This window comes from Anopheles coustani, chromosome 3, assembly GCF_943734705.1.
Source record: "Anopheles coustani chromosome 3, idAnoCousDA_361_x.2, whole genome shotgun sequence".
NCBI classification, from domain to species: Eukaryota; Metazoa; Arthropoda; class Insecta; order Diptera; family Culicidae; genus Anopheles; species Anopheles coustani.
The window spans coordinates 53,630,187-53,648,714 of NC_071288.1; the positions used below are offsets into that span (position 1 = coordinate 53,630,187).

Here is an 18,528-nt window from a genome sequence, read left to right on the forward strand (position 1 = left end):
ACATCATAAAGAATGGATCCTGTACAAATATGGCAACTATAGCTGTACGTATTGACTGCCGTTGGTACACCACACCACAGCCACTGTTGGGCACAGTCGTTGTCCTCTGGCAGGCTGATGAATTTGTTTTTCCTACTGACACCCACCGGCGCTCTCCGCCCTTGACACGATCCCGGCCGCTGCCAGCCGCCCATCGCCAGCACTAGTGATGGTTGGTAAGGATCCGTTCACCACGATAACGGTAAACGGCTTGATGCCGTCCCCGTCCCTTGTACTCCGGGTTCCCGTGGACGGTGGTCCCATCGAGCCGGCGCGACTATCGACGATGGGTGTGTGCGTGTGCGTCGGTCCGTAACGCCTACTGCCCGCGGGCCCGAGGGATGCTCAACTGGTGGCGGCTTCGGGTTGCGCTGTAGTTTGGCGTGTGTCCTTACTATCTTCGCCGCGGCGCCGGGGGATGAAGATGTCTTGCATCGCCGCTGGTCGGGTTTCCGTGGCGCGAGTCAGTCGTCCGTCAGCGTAGTCAGTCGTCCACACGCGTCCGTTCGAGTCGGTTCACTTTTTCCCCGACGTCCATCGATGTCCGTCGGCGTATCATGTCGTTCCATCGAGCGATGGCGTTCCGAGTAATCTAATTTCTGTCCCATTCGAATTCTGCTACCACCAATGTGGCGTGGCTCCTTAGTGATCCTGCAGTGAAGATGGTACCGTGCACCCAGTGAGAAAGTGCCGCACTATACATCGAGGAATATGTAATACGTTCCGACAAAACTACCGCACAAGAGTTCCACAGCACCTCCACATTCAAGGATTACCAGCAACCTCACCCTTCGTCCATCATTTCCATCTCTCGCCATTGGGACGCAAGGCACGACCGCGTAACGGACCCGTTATCAGTTGGATGATATCGCCGCCATAAAGTAGGTTCATCGGTAAATCTACTTTCGTCAATGATGGAACGGGCGGATGTAAAGTTCATTCTGTATTTATCCTCCGTTCCACATACGTACTGGATTCGCATACCTATTTTGCGGAGTTTCACCCGAACCGTATGTAGTAGTTAAGGTTTCGGATAGTTGGAGCTTTATTACTGGATTTTCCGAGCCCGTGTGAATATTGAACTCGGAGCCAGCTCAATTCCACCAGTGTTAGTGTTTTGTATTTTGTTTGAAGCTCACTCGCCAATAACTTCTGTGTGTAGCGTATCTATATTTTCCAACGATGAAAAACATGAGATAAAACAGAACCACCCACTGGTTCGCCTGTTGAAGTGCCGCAAATAGATAAAGAAAAATTCCTTCCACGTTTGTTCTGCACTCGCAAGCGGTGATTATGTGATGTGTCATTTTCTCCATTTCGTACAACGACCGTAATGTGATGTGCTTTCAAGTCGGTTAAATTAAACTTCAATTCCTTTGCTTCGGCTCGCCCTGCCCCGGATAATTTAATCTATTGCGAACATGTGCCCCCTTTCGCACATGGTTATAGCATTGCGCTGTAGTCGCATAGATGAGAAAAGCGGCCAAGCTTTTATTGACCCCCGAGAAAGTATGTATTGTGTCATAATAACTACATTGTAACCCGAAGCATCAACCCGTGATCATTAAACTATTCATCAGAATATAAGAAATTTAACCCATGAAAACATTGCTTTGGGACCACGTTAAAATGCTTTAGAGCAATCAATTCGAACGTTAATTTAAAAAATGCTTCAGTCGACGGAGTATCTTTGGCGTTTTGATTTTTTTAATCTACCTCAGAAATTTTATAAAAAATAATGAAGTTGTAGCATTTAACAAATGAGCGGTGAAATTCAAAGCAAGTCAAATCCGCTCCCACACAGTTGTCCAATTTGATTATTTGTTCATTAACATATTCGAACTCGAAACATTCTGTTGTTTTTGAGATATTAAAAAGAAGAAAGAAAGACAGTCGAATTGACAGTTTTAGATTCTAGTGTTCAACACTCTTGCAATAGAAATAGAAGGAGAATGTGATTTGGATGTTTTATTCCTTCTTGGAACTATCACTTGCTTGATTGTTTTCAATCCAACGATGCGTACTCAATCTCGATACGTAATTTCTTGTAGGTATACGAATGAATTAATCTACGGACATTATTGAACGATCTTCAAAGAATCTGATTAGGTAAGAACATTTTGCATTTTCCCAGAGAATATATTGTCAATCTTTTTTCTAAAGCATAATTATGTTTCTCATTTTTTAAAAATGAAAACCCATTTTATTTTATTGTACGAGGGTACATAATATATATTTACACATAATAAATAAAAATTCATTGGAACCGTGGAATCTTTAAAAAAGCTTGATGTCGTTATGTTTTATTGTGAAAAAATACCTATCTTAGCTGTCTAGCTAACCGCAGTCGAAGATGAAGGAGCTCCAAATGAATTCATCGTTCTGCTATTAAACGTCAAAGGGTGTATACATCCAATTTGTTTTATCATGTTCAGACTCATTTTGATAAAATAACAATTTACCTCTATATCCTCCCTGTCAAACACCGTGCACTATTTCCATAGTTATAAGGAAGCAATACTATTCGAAGATAATTTATCATGTGTTTGCAATGTTTAACACTAATCCATAAAACTTCATTGCCGCCAGTACGTAACATCAATGTAGATTTCCATCCACCGTCCCACCGTTTACTTCATCGGGTGGATAGACCACAGATGATTATTATTTACGCTGCTCCAAACACATCCCTGCACACTATCCATGCACTGCTATACAATTGTTGGTGCAAATGTGCAGTTTGTCAGCAGGCACGTCTGACTCGAAGCTGTACTTCATTGGTATCCTTCCATTCCTTCTATCGGCAACAACATTATCGGCTTCATCATCATCCCCTCGATCGTATCGAGACGCGGTTGTATTCAGCTCCTGCCGGAGGACACTTGCTTTGCGCTACAACGTCTATCAAATCCCACCTTCCATCGAAGCTTATTACCTGCAGAGTGTAAAATTGATTGTCTTTGCCAGCGCCATTCAAGTTGTACTGCCTTCCTTGGCGTCTCGATCGCTTTAGTAAATTTAGTAAACCTTCACGCGATCCTTTCGCCGGCTTAGTGGGCAGGATGCAGGTCGTTGAATCTTAATTTTATTCGACTCCTAACCAATGTAACCGAAGACACTGAAATGTCGAAAGGACAATGAATTAATTAAGTTTATCTCTTCCGCTTGCTGTACAAACAGTGACATTTTACGATTAACTTTGCAATCGGTTGGATTTTCGAGAAGCGGCTTTCCATGTTTCTTATGTATTCTAAAAAATTGTTAAACCTTGGCTTTTTTTTACATTGTCCCGCCCGGAACAACGGTTCACTATGTTTTGTGGTGTCCCTTGCCGGTTTTGCGATGCGAAGGATTACGATTGTGAAGTGAGATTGATGAAGGTTTGAGTAAAAAAAGGACAAAACTGTTTGAGATAAGGTTTTTATTCTGCCTTCTGTAAGGCATTAGAATGTCTGACTTTCAACCTGACATACAACTTTGACCTTAAAGGTTGCAAAGTATAAGAGATTTTTTTACGTTTTCTCGCGCATACTTGTAATCCAATTTTTTCATCTACTTTTCTTTTATTTACAATATTTACGTTATTTTTGGTTTAAACAACCCAGATTTATTCATCGTATATATTATTATTACATCGTATCTTGTATTTTATTCGTCTACAACATACTACATACATAGAATACTTAAGGATATTCTTAACTAAACTAAAAAAATAAAATGATAGTAATAAAGAAAATATAAGACAGCATAAACGATAAAATGGAAAACTTATTACATAATAAGGGCATTGATAATCCATTTCATTGGTATAATTTTTAAACATATTCACAATGTAATATTAATTGAATTTTAAAATTAATTAATTATTTATTTGAATATTAATTTAATTATTAACAAATTAATTGAAAGGTACAACCCAAACCTCCTTTCAATAGTATTTTTTATGCATTAAAGAATTTGACACTTAGCTTAGTTTAATATTTGCCATCTAGCCTTACGGAGACTAAGACGACGCATACCGATAAGAGATCTCAAAGTTGTTTGCATCAACACTTTAATTACTGTTTTCCAATATCAGCATAATTATGGACCTTCGACAACAAACAACTTTTTTTAGCATCGAATTCCACGACCTTTGCCGGGCGCAATCATCCGTAGGAAGTTTATGTTGTTGACAATTTCCCACGGCAGTTTGTGGGAATTTCTGAGGAACCGATTTGTGCTGATACCATACAATAAAAATCAATCATAAACCTATCGCTGACCTATCGTTTCCTAAGGCGGGCTTTCTAGGCCCGGGTCAAGGAAAGGCCGATTGATCATTTAGTCGTGGTCTATTTTCTCGCATGGCCAACACAAGCGAATTCACTCTTGGTCTTAGGGGCTGGCTTCACATCTTCTTCTCATACCGACGGCAAAAAGGTGCTAAATCAAGTGGGATTACCAACGTCGTGTTGCGTTCGCTTTGTGGTTTGCGTCGGCTTATTGTCAGGAACAAGCGGGGATGGAATTTTCCCGATCCTGCTGAAATCATGAATACTCTCTAAGCAAAGGTGTACTTAAGATGCAATTTGTGTGACTAGAATTAATAATGACATAGTCTCAGAACGTTCACGGATTGTTCACCATGAAAGGCATATAGATAAATACTTGTAGAAAATGGAATGTGAAAGGAATTTTGGCTTCGCATTTCTTATAGCCTTTTGCAGTTTTCTTTGGAGTTAATAACGGCAATGCAAATGATTAAAAAACTAGCATAGCCATATTTAGTTGAATTTGAAAATGAAACTATTTACGAATAAGAAAAAAACTAGTTTTAGAAAATATTCGCTTTCTACTACTTTCTATAAACAAGGTCAACTTTAAGTTAAAATGTCCTTGCTGGTTCACTCGGTTGCAGAGATGAGATCAGAAATAAAACGACACGTGGCAACAACAGCATTCAGCGAGAGGTTTTTCTGCGGCCTCCATGCTGTCCTGGCTATATAATACCCTTCGTACGCTTTCCGAGTGCCGTTTGGGAACTGCTTGGTCGCGAGAAAATTGAAACCAAATCACATCATTAACCCAAAAAAAAACGAAGCGATTTGATGGCAGTCGATAAAGTTTCTGCTTCACCGCAACAGGACTTTTCGGCTACAGCAGGCTAGGGTGCTGCCAGCATACGGGTCCGTGCGAGCTTTTTGCTTGCCCTTAGGAAAACACCATCATTGTCATAGGAACAACGGCAGCCATGCAAGGACAATTTTAATAAAGCATCCTGATCTGCGAACTGATATCGTGCCGGTTTGGAGCAGATAGCCGTATCATATATAACAGCCTGAATTATGAAAAACAAAACAAAAACAAGTGAGCTAACAACTTTTTTCGTGTTGATTATCCAAACATAATATCTGCCCTATGTATGGATGAAGCATTTAAGGACCAAAAGCAACATTAACGATGTAGTTTTAGCTTTCATATCTTAGACAAGCCATACATTATCATGCTTTACGTTGGTATATGGCTTGTCTATAATATGAGAACATAGTATATGTTGTCTTACACTTATATAATTATTGCCTTGAGGAAAGTATGAGCTACAAGTTAACAAGGTCAAACAAAATAAAGTGCTAATATAATTACAACGGAATACACATAAATCTAGTCTCGCATAAACAACAATTTAATTGGACCGGTGTAATTATTTCTTAATGACTTCTGTCTATTCCTTCAAAGATAGAAGACGATTACTAAAGGATAGAACATAGGACTAGTGTAAACAATCATTACTTTGGAATGGTTATAGCCTTGAGGAGAGAATCTTGATATAATATTCTTGATGTTAGTATAAAAAAAGCTTACCAAAGTTATTCATCAGCTGCTTATTTTTTAAAAATTCTGTTAGGTTCACACAATGACATTTTATAAATTCACTTTCTTTTATATGGATATAGATTTTGACCAGGCCTAATTGTACAAATTTTACTTTCTTAAAACATTTTTAATTTTACTTTGGCTATTCATGATGATTGTGGTTGTGAAAAAGTTTAACAATAAGGCTACGATAACGTGGTGTTAGGTTGTATTTGTGAATGCTGGGAGCATTCAACAAAAGCAGAATACCCTGGACAATTTGATTTCATACCTTTGAATCACGTCGTATTAAAGGGATAAGATACAAATATTCGTATACTTACTACAAACATCATTCAACTGTATTTCAACTGAGTTTTTTTTTATATCTTCAATTGTTGTTTAAGTGGTCATATTTTTATTTCACGTCCATTTTTATGGATTATTTGGAATAAATGTTAATAGGCCACATTAATACAATCGCTGCCGTCTAGAAAGTTGTAAAACTGGTTGTAACATCATTCCAAACTGTAAAAAGCTAAAACTTTATGGAAATTACAGAAACTATTGGCAAAAAATAAGGTGTACTATTCTTTATTCCGGGTGTGTACATGGCTCGAATGTGCTGCATTTATGTGTTAAGTAATGAACTTTTGCTAAAACTTCACTTCTAACACGTCTTTTCTATTTCAGAGCAATGAGATCACGGGCCAACCACACCGACAGCTCATCAATCAAATCGATCAGTTCCGAGGATGTCAGCACGCAGCAGCATTACCATGGAAACATGTGCTGTAGTGCGGAAGCGAAGAACCCGGCGTTCAAACGGGGCCGTCAGTTGCAGCAGATGCAAATGATCATCTTGCCCTTCATCCCGATACTGGCCCTGATTGCACAAACATCGTACGAAATGATCGAGATCGTGAGCTACCGGATGGAGGTAACGGAAATCGAGAACCAAGTCACCATGGCCACGGACCTCGGAAAAGTGGTCACCCGGCTGCAGCAGGAGCGGTCTGATGTGGCCTTCTACATCTACACCAACGGAATCACACTGCGACGGAATCTTAACGATACCTTCCTGGAGACGGATCTGGCACTGGACAACATGTCATCCTGGCCGGACATCTCCATCCGCACCATTCAACCGAACAATGGCGAGGTGACGTGGCTCAACATGAGCGAGTTTCGCGAAACGCTGCAAGAATTCCGGGCGAACATCAGCACCGAGGACAGCACGGTACCGGACATTCTGCGTTGGTACACCACCGCCAACGCCGCCTTGCTGGAACACCTCACCAATCAGATCAAGGATGCAAACAAGAGCGGCGTTTGGCGATTTCTGCTGAGTTTTAAAAACTTACTCCGGAGCATCGAGAGCCTGGACATCTCCTCGGTCTATGGTATCAACTACTACGGCCGAGGGTACCTGAAACCCGACTCGTACATCAAGTACGTCCAGCATGACATCCTTGGTAGGGACCTGTTGAACGGGTCGCTTCACTTCGTGCCCTCCCTGAAGACGATCTACAGGAACATCACACTCACGATGAAAAGCTACGGCAACATCACGCAGTGGAGCAAAACGATCCAGAAAAATCTGCGCCGGGTGGGAAATGTAACCGATGCACGATCTTATTACGAATCGATGGCTTACTATATTGACGAGCTCCGGAAACTCCAACGTGCTTTGCGGTCGATCATACGGTTTGTAACGAGGGGTTTTAATAAAAATAAATGTTGATGAGTCCGACCTCTTACCCCGACAATTTACAATGTTTATGGCATTGTTAAACCAAAAAATGCTGCGTATATTGCGGCACGGTTAATGTGATAGTTTAATTCGTTATGTTTAAATTGAAAACACAGTCTGATTCTGATCTTAGCTTATGAGTTTTTTTTATTAATTACTTATTTATTGTTTAAATAAAAAATCTTACTTTATTTTATAAAACTTCCTAAATTTGTTTGGAATTCCCAGGGTCATGCAACTTGGAATAGTGAACAACTCGTTTGAACTACCGACCTACTGCAGACTAGTGCGTATTTTTTCAAGTTTTTTTTGACAACTATTTTAGGGTGATGTACATGCCAAAAAATATTTTTATTATAAAAACCATACCGACACAAACAACTGTTCGGAAAATACATGGAACTACAGTAAAGTTCCGGTTATGCGTGATGAAGGCAAACCTTGGTAAATAATTTTATTTAAAACACTAAAACATACAGATCAATCCATTCTTCGCAGTAAATTGTAGCAACGCTAGTTGAAGAGGCCGTAAAGAAATTATTAACGGTACAATTAAATTAATGTTTTTTTATTTTTTTTTTCTAATTACACGTGTTTTTCCACAAATGGAGGGATTTCCCAAGGCGATATTAGCCACAGCCCCTCAAGCCTCACTTCAGGCTTTGTTCTCTTGTTTTCTTTTCCCCATTCACCCGCAGCAATGAAGTTCAAAAAGTTCTCCAGTCGGCAGACAACATGGAAACATTTGGTATCGCCATCCTGGTGGTGGTGCTCATAGTTTCCCCGATCATCATCATACTAGTACGGAATGCGGCTGCCACCATCCAGCTGTACGCCATTAATCTAGCCCACAAGGCGAAGGAGCTGAAGCGCGAAAAGCGCAAATCCGACTCGCTCCTGTTTCAAATGCTCCCGCCGACGGTGGCCACTCAGCTGAAGCAGGCCCAAACGGTCCCGGCGGAGTACTACTCGGCCGTGACCATATTTTTCAGCGACATCGTAGGCTTCACCGAAATCGCTGCGGAGTGCACACCGCTCGAGGTACTCCAAGAAGGTCGAAGCGCGTGGTACCGGCTCATGAAAACTAATCCCACTGGTTTGCTTTCCGTCCTTTCTTGCACCACCGTAACCACCGCTGGCCGTTTGTGGCACATAGGTAGTCTCGTTTCTGAACGCCATCTACCGGATGTTCGACGAGCGCATCGAATGCTACGACGTATACAAGATCGAGACCATTGGTGACTCGTACATGGTGGCTTCCGGACTGCCGGTGAAAAACGGTGGTATCTTCTGCTCCCAAATACTCCCTAGAGGTGCAAATCTGTCTCAAACGAAATATTATCTCTGTCTCTTTTTCTCTGTTTTCCGGTTTCCCTTTCATTTCCCGACTGCTACACACTTATACACACACCGCCTCATTTCCGGTCACAATTTCCGATATAATTTGGGCGCTGGCAGGCAACAAACACGTAACGGAAATCGCAACGATGGCCCTGGATTTACTGGATGCTTCCGGTTATTTCAGTATTCCACACAAGTAAGTCTATTCGACCGAACTTTGGCCCACACGTTGAATAAAAATAAAACACAGTTTGAATTTCACGGACGCTAAAGTTCAGTCATTATGAGAGCAAGACGCAACGATATTGAAAATTCTTAACACCGCCTGGCTAGGTCAAGACAGGGCAAAGTCTGGACAATGCTAGATTTAGATGCTAGGTAAACTAACTAGCAGTTACATAAGCTATAATGCCACGGTAAAGGATTTCCAGAAGTCACAACACAAAACTTTCGTAAAATAGAATGGAAAACACCGCATACTTATACACTCCTCTTGATGGAGATGCCTATTTGTTTTGCATTTAATTCAATCATACAATTTCCCAAGAGTGAGCATTGCATTTTGTATGCATTAGGCTGCATCATACCTTACAGATTTCCATCCACTTGCTGTTGGCCAACAGAATGCTTGCATTTCGCAACAAATTATGAAATTTTGAAAGTTGGCGGTTTTGAGACCATTTAGCAAACAACACGTAACAAAAGAGGTACAAGTTGTTGGATTTTAACTTTGTGTTTTCTTCCCGGGTTACGTTATAACCCTCGCAATATTGATGCTTAGGGTAACCCTTGAAATAAAAAGTCGCTTCCAGATATGTTGAATGGCTTCTAAATAAATAATATTTATAGTATAAGAATAACTAATCATGTTGAGTGTCCATCTCACAATCAACGAGCATAAACATGTGTGATATAGTAAACTGAATTGAATTGAGAGGCTGATAATTTTGGTTTTTTTACTAAACAGTACATTACATAAATTATATTATATTATAAATGTGGTATAAAAATAGTTAGATATAATCTTAGGACTTAAGTATTGCCTAAACATGCTCCCAATCAAAATTTACAACACTAAATAGCTTTAAAAAATGCTTATAAGTGATGTTACATAACAATTCAAACGATTGTAGATGCACTCAATTGCCACAGAGCAGTTAAAATTAATATGAAATATAAACATAAACACGTAAAAAACTGCAACTTTCAACTGAGGAAACAGTTGAAAGTTAAATTTAATATACACAGAGTTGTTAACGTGATTTTAATCTGAGGCTTAGACAATATTCTAAGATATAGAATACGGTCGGTAGCGGCAGTCATAATGTATTGGTTTTAAATAAATTATTTTCATACTCTACTGCCATTTTTCAAAGCCGGTTTTTCGTCCCATGCCTTCAAGGGTTAAATTGGAAATAGAACCTTCTTGGTTCGGTGTAACTTCAGTATAATCTATGATTAATTTCAAAGTTCTTTTTTACCGATTCGCAAACTAAACCTCACCAGTACAGTACAATTGGTTGCAGCTTTTTACTTCTAGTAATCTTTTTTGAGCCTCCTCTATGAACCAGTGAAGTAGAGCATAGTTATGTTTTCGTCTTGCCTTTAGTAAATGCCACAGAAAAACATTGCATGGATTGAACTAAGTCAAACATAAGCTGAAACTCATGTTTCATTTTTAAACCCATACGCAGTTCAGAAAATACTTTCTTCCCTCGTTAGTCGTTAGTTCCTTAAGCATTTGGTTCCAACGACGGTTGGAAAACGAATCATGCGGCAGCATGGAGGCGCCTGGTGGTTCACTGCTTCACCAAAGCCAAACAGAACAGATAGCGAGTGTCAAACGGGGCCAGCATCAGAATGCGTCGTCTCTGTTTGCCAATGCCGTAGTGTACAATTCATTAGCCGCCCTGTTCGGTCCTTTTTCTTCTCATTTCCTCCTCCCCTCTCTCTCCCTTTCTCTCTCACTCCTATCAGGGCCAATGAGCCGGTGCAAATACGCTGCGGCATCCACACTGGGCCGGTTGTGGCTGGTATCGTAGGTACGAAGATGCCAAGATACTGCCTATTCGGTGACACAGTCAACACCGCCTCCCGAATGGAATCGACTGGCGAAGGTAGGATTGTGCGGCAAAGAGGTCAGCATGTTTGCCTCCGTATTCCGCCCCGTCTCCTATCCCGCCACCCATAGAGCTACCTGATTAACGTCCTATACACTTCCTTGTGCTTCAATCCGCAGCACTGAAGATCCACATTTCTGCCGAGATGAACGATGCACTGGTCAAGGTTGGAGGCTTTAAAACAGAACATCGTGGATTGATCGATGTGAAGGTAAGCAAAAGCAAACCAAAGCCTCCCACTTTGGTACAAAGTCACAAATCGTGCATATATACAGTAACATTTCTTCGGGTTGTATCACTCTCGTTCCAGGGCAAGGGCCTAATGGACACCTACTGGTTGACGTGCAAGGAAGGTGCAACGCCGAACAACAATCACGGCGAGGTGGCTTGGTTTGCGGACATGAAGCCGGTGTACTTAAAAATAGTTTAATATGGCGCAAGCCGTCCTCGTCGTCGCCTTGGAAAGGAAAGCAGAAAAAGGCTGAGTCGGGAAGGAAATGAAAAGGGATTTTATCGCAACTGCTTAAAGCTAATACTTCCACTATCCATGTTTCCATATCTATCTGTGTACCATTCCTTTTATCTCCCTTTGGTGTGATGCGCATTATTTTTACTGAATTCGTCCAACGTTTTACTGACAACTCGTTTGGTTGAATACCTTTGATTTAATCAGTAAAATATTGGTCGATGCCGTAAAAGCTTTGGACGTCGCACTAAACGGTGGTACTATATGAAATGTTGCTATAATTTTGTCGGTAATCAGATGAAAAATCTTCAAGATCGACAAACCGTGTCCTTTTAAATAACTGACAAATTTTTAAACAACTTTGGAGAAAATATGAAAAAGACTAACTGTAATTTTCGTTAATATGCTTCGCATGCGAATTGATTAGCTACATGTGCGTATTGTAGATGTTTGTCGGTGGAAAAGTGTCCAAAAAATGTACCAAAATTACCTATTAGAATATAATACTCCACAGGTCAATGTAAGGTTTCACGCCGCAAGTGCGAATAAAAGAACAAACAAACGTTCGAATGTTCATCGTTCGTTGAACAATGTCCAGTTTGCTGTACCGAATTCTGTAGCGTTCGTTTCCTGTAAAACCCATCCGTCCATTCGCATCCCAACAATATTTAATCGAAAGGAAGCACTGACCGAAGCATAGACACTGCACCGTAAATTGCCTTTTCGACGTCAAAACAAAGTGACGATCTGATAAGCGATGCTGTGGCGCAAATAATGTGCCGTTGAATGCCACCTACCGCGAAGGACCAATGCTGTGTGAGGGAAGTGGATGGTGCGTAAAGAATGCCGTGTGTCCCACCCTCGGTCACGATCTGATGGGTAGTCCGAACCAAGGATGACAAGGGTAGTGAAAGTTCCAGGCAATTATAGTTGTCGCAGGCAGAGATCGAACGAGTGAACACGTTCCGGAACCGGATGCTGCCTTTCTACGGTTCGCCCCTCCTGGTGTGTCACTCACGCTCGGCTTTCGATGAATGGAGCACAGCCACTTGCATACCCGACCAGCGCGCGGAGGTATGTTCGAAGGATGTTTGCTATTATAGACCGTTCCACAACAACAAAACACCTCATTAGCCAAATGACAATATTATGGTTTACGGTTACATTTTATTTTCGTCCTCGTGGCCTGCCGGCGTTCCGGCAATGTACTGGTGACTAAACGTTTTCGCTCCGTCCCCCATCGGTATCCATCGGTTGGCGCACGGTTTTGCGGTTATCTTTCCGTCCGTCGTCGCCATTATCCAGATCTCGATCCCGCCTTGCCACCAGGCAACCACCCCGTGGTTATCTGTTTCGCCTCCGAAGGGTGCCCGTTAATTGCGCGTGAAGCACCAATTATACGACTGTATTCGGTTACGTGTTTGTCAATTTCACCCGAGCTTCACCGGCGCTCTGGCAACCGGGCGCGTGCCAGCCGGTACGGAAGACAACTTGTACCGTGCTGCAAGGAGCTCCCGAGGGGAACTAGTACGAGGGAGCATGCAGAAAAGCTCCCCGGGAAACGGAATGAAAAACCACGGCCCGGTGACGAAATGATTCACGTGTGCAACTCGACACTGCCGACCGCACGGACGAAGCCAACCGACGACCGGTAATCCGATAGTCACGGGAAAAGACGCGGGAAAACGCAGCCCAAGTCCTCCAAGTACTTGGCGGTGGGCGGGCCATCAATGGCTGGGTGGCCGAGCAGGCATCCGAACACGAGCTCCAATGATAACACTATCTACTCCGTAGCACTGGATAACCGCACTGGATCGGCACCGCTTTTCCCGGTGTGCCGTGAACGGGCCTGCCGCCGGTTGCTCCGGGGCAACCGTTTGGCAACCTAATTAGTGACGTCCTGGTATGCCGGCATACCATGTCGGCCGGCTCCATCCCGACCGGCTCTCGTTCGGCGGCCTGCGTTTTTCGTTCGCGCGCTCGCCACCTCTTCGGGGACGAGAGCAGCGCCAGAATGGCACGAGAGTGTGTATAAAAGTACGCCGTCGTGTCCTGCGGAGATGTAGTTTCCGTTCGTACGCTCTGTAGTACGGTGGTCTCGGATTTTGGCAGCAGCAGCAGCCGCATCTTCTGACGTCCGGAGTGTAATAATCAATTCGCTGCCGGTTAATCTCGGTGACTTGTGACTTGTGACTTGTGTATATTTCTGTTTGTGTGCATGAGTGTGTGTATGCGAGAGAGAGAGTATTGTTAGTGGAAATAATACGAGTGTCCGCGTGTTGTTACATATGCGTTACGTTCGTTTTTATCGCGGCCTTATTGTTCTTCTTCCCGTTCGTGCATTCCGTTAACCCACGTGGTGAGAAGAATTTGCAACTCGCAATAAATTTTCGATGCATACCGTTATACCACGGGCAAAAAAAAACAAATATCTGAGAAGGATAAGAAAAAGAAGCTAAAATAAACATCCGGAAAACCAATATTGTTCCACAATCGTACTACACGGGCGGAAAGCAAACAGAAGGACGCGAGCGGCCGAGGGAACGGGCGGTCGGAAAAGGACGTGCGGCAAAACAAAAAAAGAGAATCCTTAGACCAGCCTGTTTCATGCGATGGCATTGCCAACGAAGCGCCACAGTCTGTTTGAATTGATGTTTTGAATGCTGTGGGTATTTTTGGAGCACAAATCGATTTATTTCGAGTAGTTGTTCGGAGTGGGAAATCTTGCGCCCTCATTCCGGAGCCGGCTGCACACCGACAAACCCATTAACCATTGTCTGGTCAAAGCTGGAGCGTACGCAAGTGACGGTCCATCCGCCACCGGACGATCCCGTTCCGGCGCAAGGACAGTTCGTTGCCGGCGGCCGGAGAGCGCCAGCACCAGGGACCGGAGGAAGAACGCCCATCCAGCGCAAATGTCCCTTCGTGCAGGACCGTCTCGCCGTGGGTGCGCCGGGTGGCCCCGGCGAGCTGTCCCGGATGAGGGACCTATCGCTCAAATCATCCCCATCGATTGCGACCTCCACCTCGCGCCAATCGACGTCCTGCTCGGATGTGGCCCTCGAGCGCGAGGTGACGATGTACGGCTGTTTCAAATTCAACCCCAGCTCAAGGTAGGTCGCAGAAAGCGGAACAATATAAATTCTCAAACGTGATGTCGGATCGTGTCCGCATGCCAGCAATATCGACGCAATTCGAACCGACAGTTCGAGGCTCGCGTTTTAGTGCTCGTTACCGCGCGTCCGATAAACAGCTTTCCCGCGCTTTTATTGATCACGTCCACGTGGTAGCTTTGCGCGCTCAATTCCGATATTGGAATCTAATTATGTGTGAGATATTTTTGTTGCTGTTTTTTCTGGACTCCCGCAATGGCCTGCATGAGTTATGAGCAAATCAATTGTGCTTCATGTGAATCAGATTCCCACCGTGCGTCCTTGGGAAAATGGAACAGTTTATCTCATGTGTTAATTATGAATTACAGTGTTTTTTATCGAAACGAAAAAATCATTGGAATGGATGAACACGTATGTAGGTTATGTGGATACAAATAAAAACCCCGTGTAATATGTTTTCATATTACGTATATTTCCACAGTCAGCACAATGGGCCGTTCTTAATGTTTCCAAAGTCCTCAGGTTACTGCCATATTTCAAGAAACATGTTGCATATAAATTGTGTAAAAAGGAAACAAATAGATTTTATATGTATCATTTGTTGAACGCTAAAAATTCGATGTGGGTTATAGTCAGTTCCGGAATCGTTTTCTAACAAGCAATGAAATGTTGTACCATGCAGTACTATAGGTAGGCGCAACATTTACGCACAAATTAAAAGAAAAAAACGATTATGAAATAAAGAACTTTTCAATATTTTTTGTAGAATTTTCAAATTTTAACTGCAAATCAAATAACGGATTGCAAAAATGTTGTTAGTCTTTTTAAATAGAAATACAAAATCCTTTTTCGGAATCGTGTAGGCAAATATTGATACGCGAGAGCTTTTTTGTACGTTGCCAATCTCTTATTATCGATCCAATGATGTTTTGATATCAATGTGGATGTTGTTCTTGTTTTCTTTTTTTCTCCCCCTTTCGTCCAGAAATGCTCGCCGGCTGTTCATGACGCACATGTTGATAGTACTACTAATACCAATAGCATCGGTCGTAATTCAAAACATGATACTCCTCCAACAACATGTGCAATCGTACAGCGAAACCAAACTTGCCCAAGAAGAAGTATGAAGCCATGAAGTCGATACTGTCCCGGATGATGCAGTTTTAACTTTTCGCAACCGATTCGCTGCGTGTCTTCCAGATGGGCTTGACGATTAACATTACGAGGCTGCTAAACGTGATTCAACACGAGCGCATGAGCCTGGTGTTTTACATGCTGACCGGGAAAAATCGATCACAGGTGGAGCTGTCCATCGTCAACACTGACGATGCCCTTGACCACCTAAGCGACGATCTCAATTATCTTCTGCAAGCGGGCGCGACCAACCAAACGCTGATACTGGCCATGAGGTAACGTATGACCGGGAATATGAACCACGTCGGAGATACCCTTCCATATTTGTACCGAAAAGAATACTTTAACTAAACAATGTTTCGAAAAATTTTCAAGCAAAGCAAGGAAAGTTATGCTTGGGTAATTTTTTGAATTTTTATTTTGTCTACAAACTGGGTAGCATGTTGCTTGTGTGATGTTTCCGTGTTTTCTGTTTGTCGTTCTAGAACCACCAGCCCGGAGAACGAAACATTCACTGGGCTGGAGTACTTCGAGCCGTATAACGCCCTCAATCGGTACGTTATACACCAGATTGTCCGCAGCGCCGGTACATCCATCAGCTCCACGGTGTGGCGCCAGTTTGTGGTGTACAAAAACCTAATAGAGGCCATCGAGAATATCAATATTGCAGCGATTCTCGTGCTGCAGTTCATCCGCGACGGCTTCCTCGATCTGACCGATTTTGCTCAATTTATCCGCCGCGATGCGGCCGCCCTGGACTACATCGCTTCGGCTCAGAACTTTATGACCTCCCTCAACATCATGTCGCGCTCGGAGTTCAAAGTAATGCAGTACTGGCGTGGTCAGGTACTCATCAACTCATCAACCGCCGATCGAAAGGACGCGCTGGTGGAATACTACCAATCTGTGACGACAATCCTCGGCAACCTGCAAATGGTACAGGATCGCATCCAGGCGAATGTCCAGGACACGATCCTCGAGGAGATATACAGTGCAAGCAAGTATCAGTCGGTGTCGATCACGCTCGTCGTGGTGATATTCGTCATCAGTCCGATTTTGGTGCTCATGATTCGAGTAGCGACCAGCACGATACAGAACTATTCGACCAAACTGATGGCTCGCACGATGGAGCTGCGGATGGAGAAGGGTAAATCTGACCGACTGCTTTACCAGATGCTGCCACCGGCCGTGGTGAAGCAACTGAAGCAGCAGCGTCAAGTTCCGGCGGAAACGTTCGATACCGTGACCATCTTTTTCAGCGACATCGTAGGCTTCACGGACATTTCAGCCAGCAGCAGCGCGATGGAGGTGGTGATCATGCTGAACACTCTCTATCGACTGTTTGACTCGATCATTCTCAAGTACGATGTGTACAAGGTGGAAACGATCGGGGATGCATACATGGTGGTGTCCGGTTTGCCACAGCGCAACGGGGACCGCCATGCCGGTGAAATTGCCATGATGTCGTTGGATCTGATATGCGGTATTTCGGGCTTCAGTATACCGCACATGAATAATCGAACACTAGAAATACGCGTGGGCATCAACACTGGGTCGTGCGTAGCAGGAGTCGTCGGTACCACTATGCCCAGATATTGCCTGTTCGGAGATACAATCAACACGGCGTCGCGGATGGAATCAACTGGAGAACGTGCGTAACTTTTCGAATTGATAAACCCGATTTTTAACTGTTATTTACGATACCGTTCTTTTAGCAATGAAAATTCACATCTCGGAAACTACCAAAGAGATGCTGGACAAACTTGGAGGATTCAAAATTACACGACGTGGTACTGTGGATGTAAAGGGCAAAGGCACCATGGAGACATTTTGGTTGACAGGACACTCACTTTACGAACATCTTACGCCCGACATGCTGATTCCAATGTACAAGCAAAATGTCGTCACTGAACCAGATTTTCTTCAGATAATTTAATGAGGATTAAATTTTAAAAGCAATCAATTTTGTGTAAAATTGCGGTAGGAATATTTTAAATCATGTTGTACGAGATAGATTTGCAGGAATTTAAATGTGAATAGAATGCAAAACATTTGTTAGTCAAGCAATTACACCCGTAGTAATCGTCTGTACTATTTGCCTTTTTTGTGAGAGGTTATATCTAATTTTAAAATGTTCAAGTTAACTTTATCTTAGCCAGATGCGTTTGGATCGCATTGTACCTTGCTGTTTAAGCACTTTTAATTTCTGCATAATGTAGATTCGTAGAAAGAAAAAATGTGAATAACTAGTGAGGGATTTCTCGGAAGGGTAAATTGTTTCACGAATAAATTAATTATACTGTAGGTCGATTGAATTTTGTTCTACCAATTTCGAGGTTTTCATCTACCCGCTCGCCAGTTTTGATTTATGTTTATGGGGGGAACCATCTTCAAATGTGTTCAGCTATTGCTACTTGCTCAATATATTCGGATATTGATACTTGGGGGAATCAAATCCATGTAACGACTTGAATAGTTCATTTTAAATCCGGTCTGAAATCTGGATATCTGAATCCGAATCCTAATCCGCATGCACATCCAACTTGCCGTTTATTTCAATAATTTGGTTAATGCAGTGAATGTTTTACGAAAAATATCAGGCCGAACCTACACGAAGGTGGACGCGCCAGCATTAATGCGGAGTGAATATATTTCAGGAGGATTTTTGGCCCCGTATGTGAGGAGGGACAATGGAGGAGCCGCTATAACGACGAGCTCTACGAGCTG

The 18,528-nt window shown here is 42.8% G+C and overlaps 1 protein-coding gene and 1 pseudogene across 1 annotated transcript; both read left to right on the forward strand.

Moving 5' to 3' along the window:
* The first annotated feature begins 6,571 nt into the window (after positions 1-6,571).
* Positions 6,572-11,518, forward strand: LOC131258720 (uncharacterized; annotated as a pseudogene).
* A 1,628-nt stretch (positions 11,519-13,146) lies between these two features.
* On the forward strand, positions 13,147-17,737 carry LOC131262856 (uncharacterized). Its single transcript, XM_058264943.1, has 7 exons — positions 13,147-13,205; positions 14,260-14,667; positions 15,653-15,788; positions 15,868-16,076; positions 16,177-16,200; positions 16,287-17,452; positions 17,517-17,737. The coding sequence occupies exons 1-7, from the start codon at positions 13,147-13,149 to the stop codon at positions 17,735-17,737; spliced, it is 2,223 nt and encodes a 740-aa protein (XP_058120926.1).
* The last annotated feature ends 791 nt before the right edge of the window (positions 17,738-18,528 follow it).